This window comes from Leptopilina boulardi, unplaced genomic scaffold, assembly GCF_019393585.1.
Source record: "Leptopilina boulardi isolate dan_hultmark-lab unplaced genomic scaffold, ZJU_Lbou_2.1 LbouV2_361, whole genome shotgun sequence".
In the NCBI taxonomy this organism is placed as follows: domain Eukaryota; kingdom Metazoa; phylum Arthropoda; class Insecta; order Hymenoptera; family Figitidae; genus Leptopilina; species Leptopilina boulardi.
The window spans coordinates 237076-261581 of record NW_026137931.1 but is presented as its reverse complement, the minus strand read 5'-3'; the positions used below and the strand labels follow the sequence as shown (position 1 = coordinate 261581).

General features: G+C 32.6%; 2 protein-coding genes across 2 annotated transcripts; both read right to left on the bottom strand.

Moving 5' to 3' along the window:
- Positions 1-414: 414 nt before the first annotated feature.
- Positions 415-3110, bottom strand: LOC127286471 (uncharacterized). The gene is made up of 2 exons (XM_051312902.1): positions 1530-3110; positions 415-1422 (listed from the first exon to the last, which is right to left on the bottom strand). The coding sequence occupies exons 1-2, from the start codon at positions 3108-3110 to the stop codon at positions 415-417; spliced, it is 2589 nt and encodes an 862-aa protein (XP_051168859.1).
- Positions 3111-3950: 840 nt separating this feature from the next.
- LOC127286469 (putative RNA-binding protein Luc7-like 2) lies at positions 3951-4532 on the bottom strand. The gene has a single exon (XM_051312901.1). It carries the CDS (start codon positions 4530-4532, stop codon positions 3951-3953), a length of 582 nt encoding a protein of 193 aa, XP_051168858.1.
- Between the last annotated feature and the right edge of the window lie 19974 nt (positions 4533-24506).

The window sequence follows — 24506 nt, the reverse complement described above, 5'->3', positions numbered from 1 at the left end:
TTATGTTCCCTATGCTCCTTACCGCCATTATAGTTTAAAGCTTGGCTTAATTCGCATAAAGGGTTATTTTTCTAGGAATAATTATAGGGAGGGGAGGGTTTGATCTATTCGGACGAGACAGCTCATACAATTTGGATTGACCTTCACTTAGGTAAGTTCGTTCAATCCTTCAATTGTACTGCGCTGTCTCGTCCTCAAGATCAAATATATGTAGATGTTCAAAGTTTCATGCGAATTTATGCCATTTAGTTTTATTACATTTATATATTATAATCGTGATTTGTTCCGCTTAAGCGGGCACTACAAAGTAGAGTAGTAATCTTATGAAAAAAAGGAAATAGAAATTAAGATTTCTGAACAAGAGTTAAGTGATTAAACTGTTTTAAGTAAGAAAAAAACAAAAAAAGAAATTAGTTAGTTGCAAAAAAACGACGCGAATGTTCCGTTATCTGTCACGGGTCTGTTGTAGAACCGTGCAAACGTAGATGATTTGGCCGACCAGCCGGCTGCTCTACGGATAACTTCAATGTTTGTACTTCTGCGAGCCGCTGCTGAAGTTGATGCATGTCGCGTGGAATGTGCGGTGAAGATTTTCGTATCTATACCGCTCTCTTCTAAAGTTTCACGAATCCATCTGCTTATTGTTTGCGCTGTAGCAGGATGGTGAGGCTTTTTGTGAGTGAGCAACAATTTTCCTGCACTCGATTTGCCTGATCTTAAGTTTTCTGTTTTGGTGATATATGCCCGAAGAGTTGAAGCTGCACATATCTGCGGCTTTTCTGTGAATGTTGGCATCTCTAGAATTGGTTGGAATTTACTCCTTGTCGACGTCTTCAGATTTTCTGTGATTTTGATCCGGATTGTATCCCTGTCAAGGCTGATATTCTCCAGTTGAATCGCTGACAGTGTCTGTACTCTCTGTGCAGTGATTAGAGCGAGTAATGTTACCAGTTTTTTAGTGAGCAATTGCAGGGTGAGGTTTTCGTTAGGGTACCATTTCTCTAGGTGATTGAGGACCAAATCAGGGTCCCAAGTAACATCGTATTTGTAGGTCTTAGGCAGTTGCGTGGCTGCGCCCTTGAAGAATCTAGACACTCGATTGTCCTCGCCGAGTTTGTTTCCCATTATAAGGGACAAAGCTGCCCTGTAAACATTTACAGTGCTGTAAGATTTCGTCTGATTCAAAATTTCGGTGAAGAACTGCAGAATCTTTGAGATGTCGTAGTTGTATAATTCAATACTTTCCTTTGCGCAGAACTCGCTCCATAACCTGATCGGCTTGGCATATTGTCTGAGTGTACTCTTTGCAATTGATTGTAGCATTACCTCCGCTGCTTCCTTGGTTGCTCCGTTCCTCTGGAACGATTCCCTGATAATCTGGCAGCTATCAACGTGAGGTTTTGATGCAGGGGATGCGTCTTCCTGTGAGGAGAAAATAATAAGTGAGCATGAGGTTTGAGGTAAATTAGTTTCGAGACTGTTAAAAGCGTAAAGAGCGGATACCATGGTTGTGTGGGCCACATGGGTACCACAACAACTCCTGTCGCCTTGTCTGTTTGAATTTTCTGTAGTACTCGCAGTATTACAGAAAAAGGAGGAAAAGCATAAAACGAATATTGATTCCAATTTATGGTGAACGCGTCTATGTTAAATGAATCCGGGTCTCTTTGCCAAGAGACATATTTTTTGCATTTTGCGTTTGCTCTCGAGGCAAAGAGATCAATCTCAAAAGGCCCAAGGATTCGTTCGATTTTTCGGAATGCCCAAGATGCTAATTCCCACTCGGTTTCTTGTGGAAGCATTCTCGATCCTTCATCGGCTTCTTTATTTTCTTTAGAAGGCAAGTAAGATGCATGGATATAGAGCTCGTGACTTTCACACCAGTCCCAAATTTCTCTTGAAATTTGAGTTAACCTGGGATACTGTATCCCGCCCATTCTGTTGACGTAAGCAATCCCAGTCGTATTGTCCATACGAAGCAATATCTCACGATTGTGCATTTCTTTGGCGAAACATTTCAATCCAAAGAAGGCTGCTATCAACTCCAGAGCATTTATGTGAAGGTTACTCTCAGCTTCCGTCCACAAACCGTAGGCTTTTTCACCTTCACAAAAAGCTCCCCAGCCCGTCAATGATGCATCTGTGTAGATCTCTTTCGAATAGACGTTTTTCCTAATGGGATTAAATGAATTTCGTATTTTTTCTGCCCACCATTCTAGATCTGGCTGAATAATATTGGGAAGTGTGATTTTGCTATTATAATTGTCGTTGGATTCTATTAGTGCAAGATATTTTTCGCGTTCAAGTCTTTTTGTGTGTAACCAACCGTATTTAACTGCGGGGCATGCGGCAACTAGGGTGCCGATCAATTTTGCTAAATCCTGTATTTTACACTCTTTGTTTTTCAAAAACCTATCGACTAGCTTGCTAATTGTCAATCTTTTTTTATCTGGTAATTCAATGCGAAATTTTTTGGTATCTAGTACTAGCCCTAAAAAGATGCATCGTTGAGCGGGCTGTAGCTGGCTCTTGCTTTCACTAATCATGAATCCCAGAGATTCCAACAACTTTCGTGTGATGTGAACATGTTTACGACATTCTGCTTCTGATTTTGCTATAATCAGTATGTCGTCCAGATAGATCACAAGGATAATTCCTTGACATCTGAGTTGATGGACAACGGGTTTGAGCAGTTTCGTAAAAATGTACGGGGCTGTGCAAAGCCCGAAAAGTAAACTCTGGAATTCATAGGTTTCGTCCCTGAAAGCAAAACGAAGGAACTTGCGGTGTTCCTCTGTTACTGTGACCATGAGATACGCATCTATGAGATCGATTACCGCCATGAAAAAATTTTTATTTATAAGGCTTATTGCCGTTTTCAAATCCTCAATCTTAAAATGTGATGTTGGGATGAATTTATTTAGTTTCTTAAGATTGAGGATGAAACGGTCTTCGCCACTAGATTTTTGTCTCAGAAAATATGAGGACAAAAACTGATTGCTGCATGGCTTGCAACGAAATATTGCACCTATTTTTAGTAATCGGGATAGAGCGTTATATGTTCTCGTTTCGTTCTCAGTCGACAGCTGAGGCGTAGTCGGAACAATCATTTGTGTTGGTTTTTGTTCAAAAGGTATTTTGTAACCCAGGATAGTATTTATTATATAGAGGTCTTGTGTAATTACCTGCCAATTTTTTACAAAAAATTTTAGTCGACCTGTCATTGCGCTTACCTCTAGTACTTCCGGTATCGAGATGTCTGATTGCGCGGTGTCCGAGTTCCTCGTCGATTCCCCCCTCCCCTCGAGTTGGAACGTGGGTAACTCTTCTTGAAGGGGGTTTTGGAGTTTAAATGATTTTTGTGTGATGTTTTCTCTTTGTCGGTGTTGACCCTCATTGATGTTTGCTGCTTGGAAATATCTTTGCCGGACTTTTCCACTTCCTTGGCTTGCTTTAATTTTTCCGCTAGTGAATCTCCAAAAAGTAAGGTATCCACTGCTGTTTCGTCGGCAATTGCTTTCAACCTTAGAGAGAATGACGGAATGATGAAAGATCTTCGTGTCATGGATATTTTATGATGCAGATCTGTCAAAATACGGCCGACGTCACTGAGGATTTCAAAGATTTTTGTAATGTGCGACTCATCGAGCTGCTTAGAGGATTTTCTCATTTCTAGAATATCGGTGAGAAAACGGCCGACTGCAGAAATAGCTGAGCAAAGTTGGACTTGAGAGGCAACTTGGTATTCATCCTTCTTAATAGCTGATGAGCTTAGGCTGGCTTTTATTTCTGGGTTAAGGCGCGGCGCACCCATTGTACGACAGTTTTCGGCAGCATTGAATTTTTTAACCACTTCTTGTTGTATCTCTTTCGGTAATCCAGACTGTAGAATTTTCGACCATAGTTTGGCAATTGACGGATGGATGGCACCACTAACTAGATCTTTATCACTAGCGCCATCTCCTAGTAGCTGCAATAGAAGCTTGCTCTGTCAACTCTGAATTTTTTCCTGTTGATTCCGGATTTTTTTCGTTCGATTCAGAGTTTTTTCCTCTCGTGTCTGGATTTTTTTCACTGTCGATTTCGTTTGATTGGCGCTTACCTAGCGGACTTCTGGATCTGCTACGGCTACTGGAGAGGGACGGCGAGCCTCTGGTGCTGCGCTCATCCCCTCTGCGTGCTCTTGGATTTGAGTAAGGCGTTTCTCGCAGATAACGCTCATAACTCAATTCTCTGGCATAAGTGGACTCTCGGCCCGATGTTCGTCGATCACGATCTCGCATTGTCGAAGAGTCTGGAGTTCCTCTCCGTGAACTCGCAGCCCTACGCTCTCGCGAGCGTGCATAGGATGATTGAGAATCTGTGCTGTTCGATGTCGAACTGTGACGCGAACGATGACGCCGTGCTTTTTCCAGTTCCTTTTTGAGTTTCCTTATCTTCTTGTCCTTCTTTTTCATCGAAGACTTCTTCTTCTTATGACGACGATGACGACTTCCTTCTGATGAACTTGATTCTGGCGTTGAAGATGACATTATTTTAATTTTTTCACTGACTGTCACTGTGATACGTGTGTAGCGGAACGCACAAAACAACGTAATGACGGTAAGGAGCATAGGGAACATAAGGAAGGAAGTATAGAAGCGTCACCTATAGGAGGCGCGAAAAAAGCTTTAGCTTTGAAATTACTGTGGCGGAACCAGCAGTACGGCGGTACTACATATATTTGATCTTGAGGACGAGACAGCGCAGTACAATTATTTATAAAACGCATACTTTCAGGACTTTTTGAAAGTATACTGTACACTTTACTTTGTCCAGATTATTAATGCAATGCATGTTTTGAGGACACGATTGTTACAAACATTGTACTCAAATTATGCGTTCTGTACATAAAATTGTCCTCAAAGCATTCGTTGTATATATAATTTTGTCCCAAAATTATGCCCTGTACATATAAAAGACGTACAAGTACAATGCATTCTTTGAGGACATTGGCGGCATATAAATTTTTAAGTCCCCAAACTATGCCTTGTGTACTTAATCCTTGATTTAAAAGTAGTTAATTTGAGTATAAATCAATTATTCCAATTGCATAATGTAGTATTTTTCATCAGGAACCTATATATGCGGCAAAAAACGTGAGTCCCCAAATCATGCTTTGTACATACATATATATATATATATATATATATATATGTTAATGGTTTTTCTTAATGATGACACATTAAATAAAAGTGAAAAAGTAATTGTTTATATTAATTTAAGGAATATACATTGACTCGAACAAAACGGACATACGTCCCCTTGACAACGTGACAATAACGCATCTCATGCCATTTTTCAACTGACTCAAACTTACGTACAACCAAAACGAGCCAACGCTCCACACAACGCCCTCTGCGTCCATACTGCACACACGCACTATTTCAAAATAAATTTATAATATCGTTAATATGAAAATTGCTAACAGTCGGTCATCCTGACAGAAGTTTGTCCTCAAACTTAAGATATTCGCTTCAAAGTAATATCACAATCACTGTAAAATTTTATTACAATAAGATATAAATTATAAAAGTAATTAAAGTTGTAAAAAGAAATTATTGTTAGTTGCGATCTCAAAAGTAATTCGGAACTTTTCTAATTCTCGCACTTCGTCGGAGTACAATAGGTGATTGTTGATTTTGAATTACTTGAGAATTAACATTTGTGTTTACAGTTTGATCAACTATTTCCCTATTATTTTTATCAATTTCGTCGTCTGAATCGGAATTGGAATCGGACATACTATAATCGTCGTTGAACGTATTTCGCGGATTCCAAATTTTTAATTGGCTAACGTGTGCCGTAGTAGACGATCTTTTTGCACCTTCGTTTCGAAGACTAGTCACCGCATAAGTGTCATGATTCAAGGCTCGTGTAACTACCAACGGACCTTTAAACTTAGGCTGCAATTTGGTAGACTCACCTGTTGCAATCGGATTCGTTTTCATTTTCAATCGCTTAGAATCGTAACGCGTTTTATAATCATTCTGTGCACTTTGAATGTTCTCACGGATTTCGGATTGTAATTCAGACGGAATTCGATAAGTTTCGCTGTTTACAGTGAGTTGACGAGTAGCGCCTTCTGAAAAACGAGGAATGTAACCGTACAAGGCTTCGAATGGAGAACATCCAGTGGATTTCGATACAGATGTATTTAAGTCGCGTTGTAAACTGGGAAGAAGCGTGTCCCATTTGTTCGCATCCAGAGTACCGAGTTTAGCGCGCAAAGCAGGCAAAATAGTGCCATTTAATCGTTCAATATTTCCGTTCGCCTGCGGATGTCTGCTAGAGTTAAGTACATGTTTAATGCCGTGATCTTGAACAAATTTTTCGAACGCTTTCGAAGTGAAACATGTTCCTCTGTCGCTTACAATTTTACATGGCGCTCCGTAGGTATTTACAAATCTTTCTAGTCGTGAAATTACAATCTTAGTACTCGTATTCTTTACTGCTTCGATTACCGAGAATTTAGTAAGGTTATCATTTATGCCAAGAATATATTTGTTTTTACGTGGCGTTTCGACGAAAGGACCTAAATGATCTATGTGAACAACTTCAAAGGGGCGTTTACCAGGAGGTATTGGGTGTAACTCGCCTTCCTGTTTCCCCGGTTTTCCTTTGGACAAAATACACTCGAGACAAGACTTAACGTGAACTTGAACATATTTCTTCATTTTCGGGAAATAAAAAAACTCGCGTATTCTAGCTAAAGTCCTTTCGACGCCGCCATGATCTTTCAGATCGTGATTTCGAATAACTACTGTTTTACGCATGGATTGAGGAACTACATAAAGTTCGCGCTGTGTGTCGTTTACATTAATCAGTTTGTACAACATCCCGTCAGATAATTTGTAATCTTTAATTTCGTTTTTCTCAGACTTATCACGATCTTTCGGATCTTTTTTGAAAATATTTACCTTACGCAAAATCTCAGAATCAGATCGTTGAAATAAAAGCAGCTCATCTTCGCGCGTTTCAACATTGAAAATATAAACATCATCAATCAAATCATCAGGCTCACCTACTGGTCTACGTGACAGGGCATCAACATGTGCCATTTGTTCGCCAGCTCTATGTTTAATTGTAAAATTAAATTCCGCAATTATCCCCAGCCATCTAACGATCTGAGGATGTTTTGTTTTTAACGCGTTAATGTTAACAAGAGCCTGACAATCCGTGACAATGGTAAATTTAAGTAATATTAAAAAGTCTCGTAATCGCGTAACAACCCAAACAATTGCCATCAACTCAAGCTTACTTGAATGGTATGAGCTTTCGACCTCGGATGTCCTTCTACTAACAGCATAAACTAGTCGCAAATTTTTCTTATCACCTTGCAAAAGCATTCCTCCTATTCCACGCGAGGACGCATCTGTGTGAAGTTCCGTAACTTCAGCATCAGGGTTGTAAATCATTAGAACCGGATAACTCGTAAGTTTAAATTTAATTTCTCGAAAACTATCTTCTTGTTCAATTCCCCACGAAAATTTTTCGCAATTTTTAGTTTTTGTTAAATGAGTTAGCGGTGCTGAAATCTTGGCGAAACCGGGAACGAACCGTCGAAAGAAACTCGCCAAACCAAGAAAACTACGAACTTCATGTACGTTTCGAGGTCGTTCAAAATTTTTAATCGCTTGTGTTTTCGCGTCACTCGGTTGTAATCCATCGATACCGATCTTAAATCCCAAAAATTCAACAGTTTTCATCGAAAAACGACATTTAGAAATGTTGAGGGTCAATTTAGCGTCCTTCAACAACTCAAGGACAGTTCTCAATTTTTTAATCATATCCTCCCATGACGTAGATGGTATGCATGTATCGTCAAAAAAATTAAAAACCACTTTCCCCTGTACTTTGCCTAGAACTTTGTGCATCAATTTGGCAAAGTAAAAGGGAGCATTGGTTAATCCAAAATTTACTCTTTCAAATTGACCAGTCTGCTTTTCGGTTATAAAAGCAGTTTTTGCTTTCGCGTCGTCAGTCAAAGGAATTTGGAGAAAACCCTTAGTTAAATCGAGAATTGTGAATCGTGTTGCTCCCGAAAGAAAACGTAATGCGTCATCAAAGTTTGGTAAAGGGTAACTAATTTTAATCGTATCAGTGTTTAACCCGCGATAATCAGTCACCATTCTCGGAATACCGTGTTTATTACGAACAAGAAAGGCGGGACTGGCATATTCTGCGTCTGTTTCTGTAACAATCTTCGCTTTTTTGTATTCTGTCACTATATCGTCCAAATCATTCCTATCAGTCGGATTCATTTTATACGGCTTCGAACAAAACGGAACAGATCCAGGTTTTAATTGAATATCCATCGTGATTTTATTGGTCTTACCCAATTCAAAAAGATTTAACGCTATACAGCACCGATATTCATTAAGTAAATCAATTAATTCCTGTAACTGTTCGGGAGTGACATCGTCGTCTGTCACAATATCTTTTGCCGTAATTGGTAAAACGCGAGGTTTCACTTCATCTAATTCTTCGACCGATAATATTGCTTCCCCAATTAAATCCCCTTTATTTAATATTTTGGGTTTAGAATCGAAATTGACATACGGAATAGTCGCTTCACGATCTCGGTAAACAACATCAACGAAATTAATACAGTTCTGCTCGACTACAGTAGTTCGAGCAACTTCGGCTTTAAACGGAAATTCATTTGTCATTTGCAAATCTTTAAATGGAAAATTATCGATATCGCGAAACTCAAACTTATCTCCGATTCGAACATACGCGAGATCTGTCAACTCCGTGAAATTTCGCCCGATCATAACCTCAAAATTCTAAACATTATCGGGAACGACTCTGAAAACAACATTGCGCGGCTTTACTTGATCGACTTTTAAAACTCCCGTGATCACTCCCGGAGATTCGACAAAACTTCCGCACGCACCAAATCCTCTCAACTCCAATTTCCCGGCCTCGATGAAAAATCCCGAATTAATAGCGGCACTGAGTTTAATTGTTGACACGGAACTCCCGGCATCCACAAACGCAATAAACGGTTTATCATTTAAATTGACAGATTTAATAAATTTTTCGACAGAATTATCCGAACAATTAGAATTTACCAACTGGACATTTTCGCTTACATTTTCTTTTTTTATAAAACGATCACATTTATTGGCCTTATGACCCACACGTTTACAATTAAAACACTTTACCTGTTTTGGCGGCTCATTACAATTCCTACTAAAATGACCGCTTTTACCGCAATTGAAGCATTTCAATACATTTCCGTTGTTTACTTTTCGCTCCTCCGTTGACTCAGACACTGAATTCGATGTTCCGGTCGATGTTGAAGGTGTCGCCATCTGTCGCCTATCGTTGAAATCAGAATTCTGGCGCTCTTTCGATAATACTGCACCTCCAGGGTTCCGCCGATCACGAATGCCAAGCAATTCTCTTCTCTCCTTATCATCTTTCTCGTACTCTTCGATCGAACGATACATATGATCAAGGTCAAAAAATGATTTTGCCTTTATATAATCACTAAGGTTGCGCAGACGAAATCCTTTACAGATCTGTTTTCTAGTTTCGCTATCATTTAATTCCAAAGCTCTACAAAGTTTAAACTTTCGGTGAAAATATGCTGTCGCTGTTTCATTTGAAGCTTGCACGCACTGTGTAAGTTCCAAAAGCAGATCTACCTTTGTTCTTTCGTACACAAAAGTTCCACGGAAGGCAGTTTGCAAACTTAACCAATCAACAATTGTCGCGACTCGTGCCTCGTACCACTCTCGTGCCGAACCTACGAGATGAATGCGCGCCGTCTCAAACGCCATTGCATGAGTCCAACCATGCAAGTGTATGAAGGAATCAAACTTCTCGATCCACAATTTTGCTTTTTCAGGCCCTTCAGTACCATTGAAATTTTCCACGCTACGATGCAAGTCGGGCATAACGTGGAACCTCTGAGGTTGTTGCTGTTGCATGTGCTGTTGAAGCGTCAGCATGGTGGCTTGATTCTGCTGCACAATGGCCATCATGGTTGCCATAAACTGCTGCATGTCCAAGGGAGGGGGAGGGGCATGAGGCTGTTGGTTAGGATTGCGATTTCCAGGATCACCATCCTGATTTGGGTTTTGAATGAGACGATTAGCTGCGGCAGCGGCGGCTTGCTGCGCTCGTATCTCTCTTTGAGCAAAATCTTCAAACTCGTTCGCGTCGGCCATCTTTTACAAAATGTGCACGCACAAACACACAAATCACCGGATTATCCCACTTCTGAACTGTTAATGGTTTTTCTTAATGATGACACATTAAATAAAAGTGAAAAAGTAATTGTTTATATTAATTTAAGGAATATACATTGACTCGAACAAAACGGACATACGTCCCCTTGACAACGTGACAATAACGCATCTCATGCCATTTTTCAACTGACTCAAACTTACGTACAACCAAAACGAGCCAACGCTCCACACAACGCCCTCTGCGTCCATACTGCACACACGCACTATTTCAAAATAAATTTATAATATCGTTAATATGAAAATTGCTAACATATATATATATATACTTGAGTAAAGAAAAATATAAGAAAGAAAAATACTGTGTTCATGAGTACACTTGCACTCAGGAGAATGAGTATATATATATGTGTGTATATGAAAGTCTAAAATATACACTAATATAGAAATCCCTAAAATACAAAAATGCATAGGTAAAATAAATTCAATGTTTAAATATTATATTAAATAATTAACAATATATAAATAAAAAACCCTTTTATATTATCTTAAATATCAATAAATAAAATAATAGAAATTATTTTATTTTGCAAAATTATTATAAAAAATTAATTAATTATTTTAAAAGAAAAAAGTTATAAATTATTAATAAAAATCAAAGAAAAGAAATATTAAGAAATGAATTTAAATCTAGAGAAATAGAATTTCAGAAATAATAGAAAGAGACAGAAGACATTCATAGATAACACTATATAAGAATACATAAGGAAAAATAATAGTAAGAGACGAAAGATATAATTTCGAATATAAAGTAATTATTAATTTAATTCAAATTTAAAGATTTTTTATTAACAATATTAAAAATAAATATAAACTACTATTAAATTAAGTAACCATATTTTTCATTTTCTTACATAAAATAATATAAATTATTTTATTTAATTGCTTAAAATAATAATATTAAAATAAAAATTGTATGTTAAATAAAAGTAAAAATTATTTAAAAATTAATGGTAAAGGTAAAATTTTTGTCAAATTATTATTTTTTAAGATATTAAAGATTGAAAGAAATTATAGTAATAATTGAGAAGTGATTGACAGCTGAACAATGGCATTGTTCCCTGTATACGTTACAACGGAATTAGAAAGAGAGAAATCGCTCTGTCCTTACCAAAACAATTTAAATACTATTGGCTAAGAAAATAGGACGCCGCGAAAAATGCGATTAGAGGGAAAATTTGGCGGTAAGAAATATGCAGCAAAAGTATACGAAGAAAGGTAGGAAGGGAAAACCGCGGATTGTCAAGCAATCAGCTATCAGAGTCTCTCTAACACACTTACTAAATTTAAATATACAAGGGATATAGAGAAATTTGGGGGATGAAGCGTCTTCTCGAGTTAATAAATAGAGAAGGAGACCCAAATTTGGACATACATTCTCTGAATTTCAATCAGACACTCTACATATAACCTTATTTTATTATAATTTTTTGACAGATAGTTTGTGAAGTTTAATTGTGATTGGAATTATCTATAAAACAGTAAGTTCAAAAAGAACAAAAGAACAAGCATTTAAAATTCTTTTATTATTTAAAATATTAAATTTTTATTATTTATATTTTTTTTATTATTCATATTTTTCTTTAATCTTATATAATATCTGAGAGGCTGGTTTAACAACCGTTCCAACTCAGAATTATATAAGAAATAAAATATTTTAACAAATAATAAATTTAAAGTTAATATTAGGAAAGTAGAAGAAACGAAAAAGTGAATAATCACTTTAATTCAAAACATATAATCTACAAAGTCACGCCATGGAGAAAGACTTGAGGGGTTTCTGATAACTCGGAGTACCACCTCATTATCTGGATCCTTAAGTGGTAACAAAAGCAAATCGTAAGTCTTTTGAAGATACATATATCTCAAATTCATTGCAATAGGCGATCAATTTGTTAATGTGTAAGATTCAATTGATTATGAATCCCTGCCCTCCAATTATTTAGTTAATTTAGGAAATAAATAATTTACTTAAATTATTTATTTAGCAATTTTTCAGAGGAGTAAATAAGTTTTTCATTTATTTTCCATTTGACTTGGATCATTTTAATATGTTGTTAAATTAATAACATGTTAAATAAATCAGTGTTTAAGGAACTTGACCTTGATAGTTGACAGGTTTCTTTTATTTTATTAAAATTTTATTTTATATTTTTTTTATAGATAAGCCTGCGAGCTAATTTCGAATCTCAGTTGAAGAAAAACAAATTTATTAGAAAGAAATTAAATAAAAGGTGAAAAACTCAAGTTAATTAATGAGAAGATTTCATTTAATTTCATTCAGAACGAACTCACAATTAATTATTCAGACTCAAATAATAAATAATTATATTAAATGGTTGATTGTATATTTTATTTTTCTATTAATAACTAATATTTATTTTTTTTGTAAGGTAAAAATATTCGACTTTGAAACGATATATGACATATATTCATATATAAAAGTAGAAGTGAATAAGAAAATAAACAGCTGATCTACCGAATAATTACTGGAAAGATTCCTCTAATTTGGTAAACAAGCAACAAGTTTTCTAAAAACAAAATAAATATTTTCTTCCAAATATATCTATAGAAACAATAAATTTAAAAATTGATCTAATTTAAATAATTCTGTTATATTATTACAATCATATCTGTTGACTTAGCTGGCACGTGTCTATTGTATCAAATAATTAAATTTGAAAATATAATGTCCCTTTAAATTTGGACAATAGCCATTCTTTCTTTTGTATAACTTATGTAATGTGGGTGATCACCATCTAAACATTTATGTTTACGGTCATTCAACCACATTTTTGAACTTATTAATTTCTCAGAACCGAAGCAAATCAAGGCCTAAATAGATAAGAAAGTAAACATAAACACGTATGATAATATATATCCCCGGTGTGAGAGTTAATAATGCTACAACCTCTTTCCGGCGCTTCTTCGAAAATTATTCTTCCTGTTTTTAACTCATTTTATTACGCCCTTTCGATTGGTAATATGCAAAAGTTGAAAAAATTTGAATAAACTCTTGAAATCGCGATTTTTAAAGATCGGATTCGGTTAATCGTTAAGTAATTGTTATTTTTTACCTCTTTCTAGCGCTTCTTCGAAAATAATTCTTCCTTTTTTTAACTCATTTTTTACGCCATTTCGATTGGTAATATGCAAAAGTGGAAAAATTTGAATAAACTCTGTAAATCGCGATTTTTAAAGATCGGATTCAGTAAATCGTTAAGTAATTGTTATTTTTTACCTCCATCCGGCGCTTCTTCGACAATAATTCTTCCTGGTTTTAGACTCATTTTTTTACGCCCTTTCGATTGTTAATGTGCAATAGTGGAACAAAATTTATTAAACTCTGAAAATCGCGATTTTTATAGATCGGATTCGGTAAATCGTTAAGTAATTATTATTATTTATCTCTTTCCGGCGCTTTTTCGAAAATAATTCCTCTGGTTTTTGACTCATATTTTTACTCCCTTTCGATTATTAATGTGCAATAGTGGAACAAAATTTATTAAACTCTGAAAATCGCGATTTTTATAGATCGGATTCTTTAAATCGTTAAGTAATTGTTATTTTTTACCTCTTTCCGGCGCTTCTTTGAAAACAATTCCTCCTGTTTTTGACTTATTTTTTTACGCCCTTTCGATTGGTAATATGCAAAAGTGGAACAAATTTTAATAAACTCTGAAAATCGCGATTTTTTGAGATCGGATTCGGTAAATCGTTAAGTAATTGTTATTTTTTACCTCTTTCTGGCGCTTCTTCAAAAATAATTCTTCCTGTTTTTAACTCATTTTTTACGCCCTTTCAATTGGTAATATGCAAAAGTGGAAAAATTTGAATAAACTCTTTAAATTGCGATTTTTAAAGATTGGATTCGGTAAATCGTTAAGTAATTGTTATTATTTATCTCTTTCTGGCGCTTCTTCGAAAATAATTCTTCCTGTTTTTAACTCATTTTTTTACGCCCTTTCGATTGGTAATATGCAAAAGTGGAACAAATTTTAAGAAACTCTGGAAATCGCGATTTTTAGTGTTTAGTGGGGAAGAATCTTTAGTTATTTTCTTCCAATGTGTTTCTGTTTAGTTAATACAGTCATTTTTGCTTTAATTATCTTTAGTATACATTGTCATGTTGTACTTTTATGTTCTTTTGATAATTTTGTTCACTTAAATATGCATGGAATAGGTTTTGATTTCGTTAAAGTTTTAACGTTACGTTCTTCAGCCCATATAAAAAACTCTTTTTTCCAGTAATCTACTTGTGAAAAGACACAATAATTAAATTTTTCAGCTTTCTGGATACAAAAGTGTGTGGGGGAGCCTAGAAAATTTATACCAGTTTTATTTTTCCGTTTAGGCGGAAGATAGGAATTTTTTTCGAAGTTTTTTTTGGAACTTTTTTTAAGTGTTATTGAGTACAGGTTCTTTTGTTTTCGAACTTAGTAAAATAAAGCGGATAGAAATTATTAATTTAAAAAATCAGGAAACTATGTAGGCGTACTACTTATTCAAAAAATTTTACGCCACTTTTAAATTATTATTATTATCGTTATCTTATAGAATATTTAATTATGCAGTAATTGATGTACTTAAAAAGTTGTAACATTTAAATATAAATGAATTATTGTTCTTATAATTGAAAGAAAACATGTTTTTTGGAATTATTTGAAGCAATACTTACTATAAACCTTTAGTTTTTACTTGAAGTTAGTTTTCTGTGTTGAGAATGGATCTTTTGTTACTCCTATGTCTGGGATGCCCAACTCTTTTAGCGATCAATAAATTAATTAGACTTAAATATGTGACTTCAATTTTATCTAAAGAATTAAATTTTTATTACATCTCTTTTTTGGTTGTATTATTTTTTTATTGGTTTTATTTTCACTTTTTATGGAATGATAAAAAGAAAGTGAACTCCCAACTTTTTGTTTAAATTTAAATTGTTTAAATTTTTTGATATTATAATTTAACATTATTTATTGGTGTTATAATTATTTAAAAATTTAGCGTATGTACATTAACGTAGAATTTTGTAATTTATAATTGTTATTGAAAATTTTATAATTTGTTTTAATTTTTAATGAAAAATCAAAACGTTGCAGATTACACTCGAATCTCGTTATAACGAATCTCGATACAACGTTCGCTTGTTATTACGAACACCAAAACTCTTTATATAACGACAAAAATTTGTCCCCTTTACCCCCACCAATTTAAAAAAAACACGATCGAATTTAAATATGTAAGCTATTAGATTCATCAATTTAAAAAGTTTTTTGTTGCTCAATTAACTTGTATGAGGTTAAATAGTAACCAACTATTACATATTTGGTGATTATCGTAAAATTAGAAATGTTGAAATAATAAAAATACCTACAATTCAAAAAGTTAAAAAAATAGAATAAGATTTTGTTTAAATTGAATAAATATTAAACTGACATATATTTTTAGGATTATTTATTTATTATCAAATTCATTGACTTTCAAAATTAAAACTTTTTAATTTATTAACGTATAACCTCTATTACGAATGTTGATTAAGAAGTTTGAAAACAACCCATTAAAATATTTACAAGGTATCTATATATATATATATATGTTTTCCATAATTGGAAATTAATATCATTCGTATATGTATACACTAAAGAATGTTTATATTAAATGTCAAACAAATTTGACATATTGTAAAGTTGGTTACAGATAAATTCACGTTTTTAAATAGAATGTGAAATGGGGGCCCCTCTTGTCATCGTTATATCGAGATTTTAAAGTCCTGACCTTGTCGTTATAACGAGATTTAAGTGTACATGTGAATATAATGGTTTCAAATATATAAGTGTTTTAAAACTTGAAAAAATTAACAATTTAAAATTTTGTACATTGGTCGTAGCTATACATTAATTTCTAAAGTTAAATTATATTTTATAAATGTCATTAAAATGTCCAAAAGTGTAAATAGTACGCACTCTTTCAAAGACGCTTGGATAAATTGTTTCAGCTGTATATTGATTAGATCCAGTTGGTTTGGACACGTGCGTTATTCTTGTGTCAATCCGCTTAAATTTTGATAAGCATATAAATTTCTAAAATTTTACATTTTAAGGATTTTATAATTTAAATCTAAAATATTGAATTGCATCAACTTTCAATTTATGCAAACAAATTTTAAATTAAACTAATATTTTAATTAAAATGAAGCATAATCGGGTATTTTTGATTACCATATTTTAATTTTGAATCTTTATATGTTAAAAAATCGGACAAGTGCGAGTTACACTCGCATTAAAACCGAGGGTTCCGTACCCTTAAACCTAAAATTTGAGGGGTTTAAAGTTTGAAGGCCTAGATAGAAAACATAGACATATTCATAGACATAAACATAGAACATAATCTACGCATAAATTTGAAAATAAATTAATAAAACTAAAAAATAATAAAAATATCAAAAAATAAAAAATGTCAAAAGATAATAAAAATAGTAAATGGTAAAAAATAGAAAATGGCAAATTATAAAGAATGGCAAAATACTACAAAAAAATATAGCAAGCACAATTGGAGTTGAAAAAAAATCAAGAATTTGCCCCAAAAAAAGGAAGAAAATTTTATCTTTCTAGGTCAAAAATTGTAAAACTTAAGGAAAAAGTCCACTTTTTAAAAAAATTGTATGTTTTGAAAAAACTCAATTAAAAAATTTTTTTGGTGAAAAATCATGATTTTTATCGAAAATTATCAGTTTTTCCTTGAAAACGCTATAATAATCAACTTCAATCGTTCTCGCTATATTTTTTTTGTATTCTACACGCAAAATTACGTAAAAGTGTATACACTGCGACCTGAGTTTAGCGGCAGGTTTGGTGGGTCGTTCGCTAATCTCAGTAATGAGATTTCCCGAAATCGGCGTCAGCAATCAGGGCCGTACGAACTACTTGAAATACGAAATCCTTAAACTCTTTTTTTGAAAATTCTTCATCTTATAATACATAATATTTTTATTGAAATAATTATTATAATTATATTTTAATTTTTAGATTTTATTATAATTATAAACAGTAATAAGTAATACTTAAAATTACTTTTAATAAAAATTCAAATAATTGTACTGACATCAGACAAGAAAGGGGAAAAACTCACCATTTGCCTTATAAATTTTAAATTTATTTGAAATTAAATAATATAAATTTCATCATATATAACATTGAGAGCAAATATTAAAATTAAGATTTTCATAAAGTAAATTTATAAATTTGCTGGGAGTGAAAACAAAAATAAAATTTGTATACATGTATATAAATAAGCTTTTATAATTTACCAAATTTTTTATTTAAAATTAAAGAACCTTGTACCTCCCAGACAAACGTCTCCGCTTGGTACTCATTTTCAACTAGAAGGAACCGCGTTGCCTTACTTCTACGCTCCTGCTCGAGTCGGAGCATCTTACGCTTACCGCTTATTTACCATCCTATTCTTGCCGTTTCCGAGATTTCGCTAAACTCGGGTCGCAGTGTATATTTGAAACTCTTTAGATAAAATTTTCTTCGGTTTTTGAGGAAAATTCATGATTTTAAAAGAAAATTATCAGTTTTTCCTTGAAAACGCTATGATAATCAACCCGAATCGTTCTCGCTATATTTTTTCTATAATCTACACGTAAAAATACGTAAAAAAGTATAAATTTGGATCTCTTAGGATAAAATTTTCTTCTTTTTTTATTCGAAAAATCCATGATTTTTTCTAAAAATATGAGTTTTCCTTAAAAACAATATGATCATCAACTCCAATCGTGCTCGCTATATTTTTCCTGTAATCTACACGCAAAAATACGTAAGTATACCAAATATGAACTGTCTTGGTCAAATAGTGTGTGCGTTAGGTGGATTAAACGCTTTTTTTCAAAATTTTTGATTTTTCCTTGACAACGCTATGTAAATTGATCCGAATCATGTTCGCTATATTTTTCCTGTAATTTTCACGTAAAAATACATAAGTGTACCAAATTTGAGCTCTCTATGTAAAAAGATGTGGCAACCAGAGGGGGGGTACATAGTCATTTTCAGGGATTTTTCGTAAAAATTCATGGTTTTTCCTTGACAACGCTATGATAATCAATTCCTATGAGATTCGCTATATTTTTCCTGTAATCTACACGCGAAAATACATATGTATACCAAATTTCAGTCCTCTAGATAAATTCGTGTGGCCGCTAGGGGGGGGGGGTACATGCCTTGCTTCACTAGTCTCATTAATAGGGTTCCCCCTTCGGGTACGGAACCCTAAAAATGTAAGTTGTGAGTTTAATCGTTGCAATAATATCACAAGACTTTTAATTTATTGAAATTTATGTTTCCGTAATATGAAGAGAAAAATTAATAAATTAACAATTATTTTAAATCGAATGATTCTTTATATGGAAGGAAAAAATGTATTATTACCATTATAAAATGTAAACTTACTTTTTATGAAGATGAGTAGCCCGTCTGCCATTTTCCAAGAAGTTGATGTGGTGAAAAAAAGGATTTATTTCAACCAATTGCTTAAAGTTATATATTTTGTTTAAAACTTTATTATTGTTGTGGCGAAATTTTTCAACCAATGAAGTGGCAATTATATCAACCAATTGTTTTAAAATTTCAGAAGATTGAGTGACGAAATTCTTCAACCAATTTTGTAATGAGTTAAGGCTGAAAAATCTACTTGTTACTATTGTCTTTAGTTAGTAACCTCATCTTTTTTCAATTTTATTTCATTATTAAGTATGTTTGCTCAGAAATATTATAACAAATATTGAGATGCTTAAATTTGACAATATGCTATAACATGAATATAGAATGATATTAATTTTAATAAAGTCAGAAAACTTCATTTTCATTTTTAAAAAAATGAATAGTTTAAACCTTGGCATGTCTAGTTGACCGTTATCCACAGAAAGCAATAATTTGGTTGCCTGGTGGAGACTATGGGAGACACATTCTATTGCGCTGGAGTAAACATAACCCAGAGCAGGCAGAATGTGAAAATGACTTAGTTAATATGTGGTGTAGCGTTTTGAGATACTCGAAGGTATCTCTAAAATTTTTTGATGGAGTGTTTTCTTTAGGAAGGCTAATCCAATATGATTTTTCCTTTTTATTTCCTTCTTGGAAGTTTGAGTTTCTTATTTTTGAAATTCTTTGTGCGCTGTTTTCTGATAAACGCATCTTCAGAAAATAATGTGCAAATGCTTGTCTCGTATTTCGTAAGTTACTTTGGTCGAAGTACCTAATTGCTCCACTGCATGCAGCAAATCCCCACATGCAAGAAAAAAGACACAATCATGACAGGGACGATTTTTGTCTTTTAGATCATGCTGTCTTGGTAAATTAGTGGATCTGTATAGAATCCAATCTTTTAAATCTTTTGAAAAATTTACTGGACTATCTTCGCGACTTTCAATAAACCAACAAAATCGATTTATCAAATTTGGAGGTACTTTCAAACATAAAGAATCTAAATAGAGAAATAGGTGGTTTACAAAGTCTACAATTAACAAGGTCCAATGGTTCCTGTAATAGACAGGGACGAGCCATACGGGGTAATCAAATAAATTGTACGTTTTGAATAAATTACTAAAACCATTGGAGACTTCACCTGTTTCCATTAACCGTGCAGTAAAAAGAGTGTCAAATGACATATCACTTAAGCTAATATTCTTGGCTTATTCAAGTATTAAGGAGAAAAAAGTATTTATAATTTCATCCTCAATATCTTTGGATTGTTGTAGTGTTTCCAGAGACGTCTTATCAAGCAAATGTCCTGAAATTTTTATCGTCAAATCTGGAAAATTATCCGGATACTGTAAGGAATCTGGTAAAAAGTGTTTAACTGCTTCACAATTTCTTTCTGGGAATTTAACGCAATGTGTACATTCATTTTTGATATTTGATGATATTGAACTTATAATTTTGTTGGTTTCTGTATTTTCGAATAAAATTTCATCAGTGGAACATTTTGAAATGTTTCTTCTACTTCGTTTTTTTCGACTTTTTGGTCGTTCTTTGTGAACAGCTATTGCTTCTTTTTATTCCTTTTTTCGGTTGATGTTTAACAATATTTTTGCTTGAATAAGTCTCTTCCTTTTCGACAGGCTTATTCGTTGATCTAATTGACTCATCCAAAGCAATTTTTTTTTGTTGATTGATTTTTTGTCTCTGTGTTATTCTCGAATATTCTCTTTCTCTTATGCGGCCTTCAAGTATATTTTCTATTTCGTAAATAAATCTGTTTGATTTCATGTGTTTTTTTTGTGGGAAAAAGAAATTCTTTGTAATTTTGAAATTATTTTCCACTGGTTGATTTGTATCGCGAAGAATTTCAAATTTTTTAATCAAAATTGCAGACTACATTGAGTAGAAAGGGAAAATAAATTTTATAAGATAAGTTATGATTTCAGGACTGTGAAATTAGTTTATACTGTTAGAAAAATTCATTTCACTTTCCATGGAAATCATTTTTTCATACACTGCATTGAATTTGTGGTAAAATGGCGAATTATCGCGTAATGCGTCAGCAATTTCAATGTTTTCATACTCATATAGTTGAATTAAATCTTCATCATCATTATCATTGTTATTTGAAACATTTTTATTGATTTCTAAAAAGTCCTTAGTTTCAAGATCACATTCCGTGGATGTGTTAAAACTCTTACACTCTTCTAAAATCTTGTTGAAATCCGAATTCTTATTTTTATACTTGAAGACGACAATCATTTGTTCAAAAATTATTAAAGTTTATTTACACCACGAGGTTTACTAACTATAGTTCCAGTAGAATCAAGATAGAGAAATACTGGCTTTTCTTTTTCAACAAGTTTAGCTAAGTGCTGCAACTGTCTTTCGGTGAATAAAATCACATAGAAAGGTTTGTAAGAATAAGCTTGCACATATCCATTTACATGCTCACCTATCCAATTATTGCAAGACCTATCTATTAACATTGCCATTCCTTTTTGAAGGAGGATATTTTGCTTCTAACTCCTTCGCAACAATTTTCCGATTTTCACCTGTGACATGTCGACGATGGACTTCATCCACATTGTGAGTAATACTCGAAGAAGACGTAATGATATTCAAAATAATGTCACGGTAAGGAGATTCAATTTTTTCAGTTGTCTTGAAAACAAATCTTACGCATGCAGAATTTTTACATTTACACTACCGTCCGAAATTGTGCGAACTCTGCTTTTTCAACAACTATAAAACTGTTCAAATCTTCAAAAATATTAAAACTAAAATTTTTTCCTCTTTATTTTATTAAAGCTAATAAAAGTCTGAAAGAAATGACACCTTGACAAAGAGAATATGTTAATTTTTCAATTAGATATCTAAGAAAAACCCAATTTTCAATGTTTTTACTATTTTTTTTATTTTTCTGGCAAAAATTAATATTTTTAAACGTTCTTAGGCTCATTGAAATCGTATTTTGTCATGCAATTCAAATTATATAAAACAATTTATGTACACATTCTTCCCTAGCGTATGCAAACCGTGAAATTTGGCTCATAAAATGTCAAAAAATTGTGATTAATATTTATATGACAAAAAATGATCAGTAAAATCTATAAATCTTAAATTTACTTACATAAATCAGAGAAGTTTAGAATGATATATTTACTTGATTTTTAAACATTATATTTTATTGTAGAATTAAATTTAAATTTTTTGACATTTTATGAGCCAACTTTCACGGTTTGCATACGCTAGGGAAGAATGTGTACATGAATTGTTTTATATAATTTGAATTGCATAACAAAATACGATTTCAATGACCCTAAGAACGTTTAAAAATATTAATCTTTGCCAGAGAAATAAAAAAAATAGTAAAAACATTGAAAATTGGGTTTTTCTTAGATATCTAATTGAAAAATTAACATATTCTCTTTGTCAAGGTGTCATTTCTTTCAGAATTTTATTAGCTTTAATAAAATAAAGAGGAAAAAATTTTAGTTTTAATATTTTTGAAGATTTGAACAGTTTTATAGTTGTTGAAAAAGCAGAGTTCGCACAATTTCGGACGGTAGTGTAGCAAGAACCAATAATAATAAAGCATTTTGGCGATTATTCGGCCGCGCGAAATATTTTTTAACCATTAAAATGCACTTGGGGAATACTTTAGCAAAATGTTCATTGAATCGTAAAGTCCAACCATTTTTCAATTTTGACGTATTTGTCCAAAAATCAGTCCAAAAGGAAACAGTCAATAAAAGTTTCTCATTTCCACTTTTTTTATATGAAATTGTCTGTTTCATTTCGATAATTTTTTCATTCTCTTCACTTTCGACAATTAGAAATTCAATTTTTCGTGAGTTTTTTTCAACAGTTGCAGTAAGTGGTGATTCTAACACATTTTCTCTTTCCTTTTCCATTATTGGTTTTATTTCATATGGGTTATCATTCGTTTTGTTTTCAATCCTTTCAGAAATTTCGAAGAATGTAATCTTTTCATTGCCAGTAACTTTGTAAGAAATTGTTTTCTTTTCTCCAGCAAAAATTTCATGCTGTTCATTATTAACGTTGCTCCGCATTGTTGAAGAGGAAAAACTTACATTGTTATCAAAATTAAAATCTTCATTATCAATGTTTATCGTATTCAGTGGTAATTCCAATACATTTTCTATTTCATTTTCCACTTTTGGCTTTATTTCATACAGGTTGTCATTCGTTTCGTTTTTGTTGTTTAATTTCTCCACAAGTTCGATAGAATCTGTTAGATCTTCCATGCATATCTCTGCAGACTGACCCAATCGATTTGCAGTGTCTGTCATAACTGTAAGAGATTTTGCACATTCATTTTTAGATGCAGTTAGTCGATCCTCGTTTAAAATAGGAGAGAACCTATTTTCATTTGTATAATCTGAATCTAAAGACCTGACAGTTGTAATTGTCGATGTTGCTCTTGTGGATTTTTGAAGATTTTCTTGTACGCCAAAGATAACTCTTTGTTTTACATCCTCGAAGTGTCGTAAATATAATAGGTGACATTTTGGTATATATTTTTTATTCACAGGACTGGTAAAGTTTTTTAGGACAATTTTACATAACTTAAACCACTCACCATTTTCATTAACACTTCTATTTTTCAGTCGATTGCACAACTCTAAACATTCTCTTTCATTCAATGAATTTTTATCATTTTCAGATACGATATACTCTAAGAGAGATATTTCTAAATTATCTACAGTAATCTTCATGATTTAAATTCTTTAAATTGAACACACGGGATCAATTAAATTTTATAAATTTAACGGTTAAAAAGTTATAGTTAACTAATTATAATTATTTATGACATCTTGCAAAATAAACAAAGTCACAAAATTAAAGAATAAAACATTACTAACATCAAGAACCAGCAAAGAATGGAGTTTTTTAAAAACTCTCCATCTCAAATTTTTAGTTCAAACAAAGAAAAAGAATTCAGCGATTTCATAAATTTCAAAATAGATCAATTCGCAAGATTTAAAAAAATCACACTGAAAATTGAATTATTTTCAAACACACAATACTTCAGATTTTTCAATATCACAAAACAGAAAACATTTACTTCACTTTCTGCAAATCATAAGTGTAATAAACGCAAAGAACAGCAGTATCTAAGCTTGCGAATCAGGTCATGACACAAGATTAAAAAAATGAAAATTTTATTATTTTTTAAAACACAATACTTTAGAGATCTTTTAATCTCACAAAATGGAAAACTTTTATTTTTTTCCTCGAATTTTTCGTCTATTGAACGGAAAGAGAACAACAGTTTGAAGTTTTGCAAAATAGGTTAAGTCGCAAAATTAAAAAAATTGATAATTTAATTATTTTTGTATATTTTTTTTCATGTCAAAATTCTAAATTTAATTAAAACAAATAATTCAATGATTTCTAAACATGGTGTCCATGATGGATCACAAGAACAAAAAATGAAAAAATATATTTTTAAATATTCAATATTTTAGAAATGTTTATAATCTTTCTAAATGTAAAAATTTACCTTATTTCTTATTCTGTAAAATCCGAAAAAATATTTTTGGATTATTTCACAAAAGTGAAATAGATAATACTTTCACCAGGTTATTCTCCTCTCATTAGATGTAAAGTACATTTACCATAATTTTTATTATTTTAATTGGATTGTGTAAAATGTCACTTGACAAAAGTGACAATCGTCAACACTTCGGGTAACCTACAATTG

Coding starts and splice junctions, on each gene's coding strand:
- LOC127286471 (XM_051312902.1), bottom strand. CDS start 3,110: ATGATTGTTCCGACTACGCCTCAGCTGTCGACTGAGAACGAAACGAGA. Junction 1,423..1,529: donor AGGCGACAGGAGTTGTTGTG/GTACCCATGTGG, acceptor TTCTCCTCACAG/GAAGACGCATCCCCTGCATC.
- LOC127286469 (XM_051312901.1), bottom strand. CDS start 4,532: ATGTCATCTTCAACGCCAGAATCAAGTTCATCAGAAGGAAGTCGTCAT.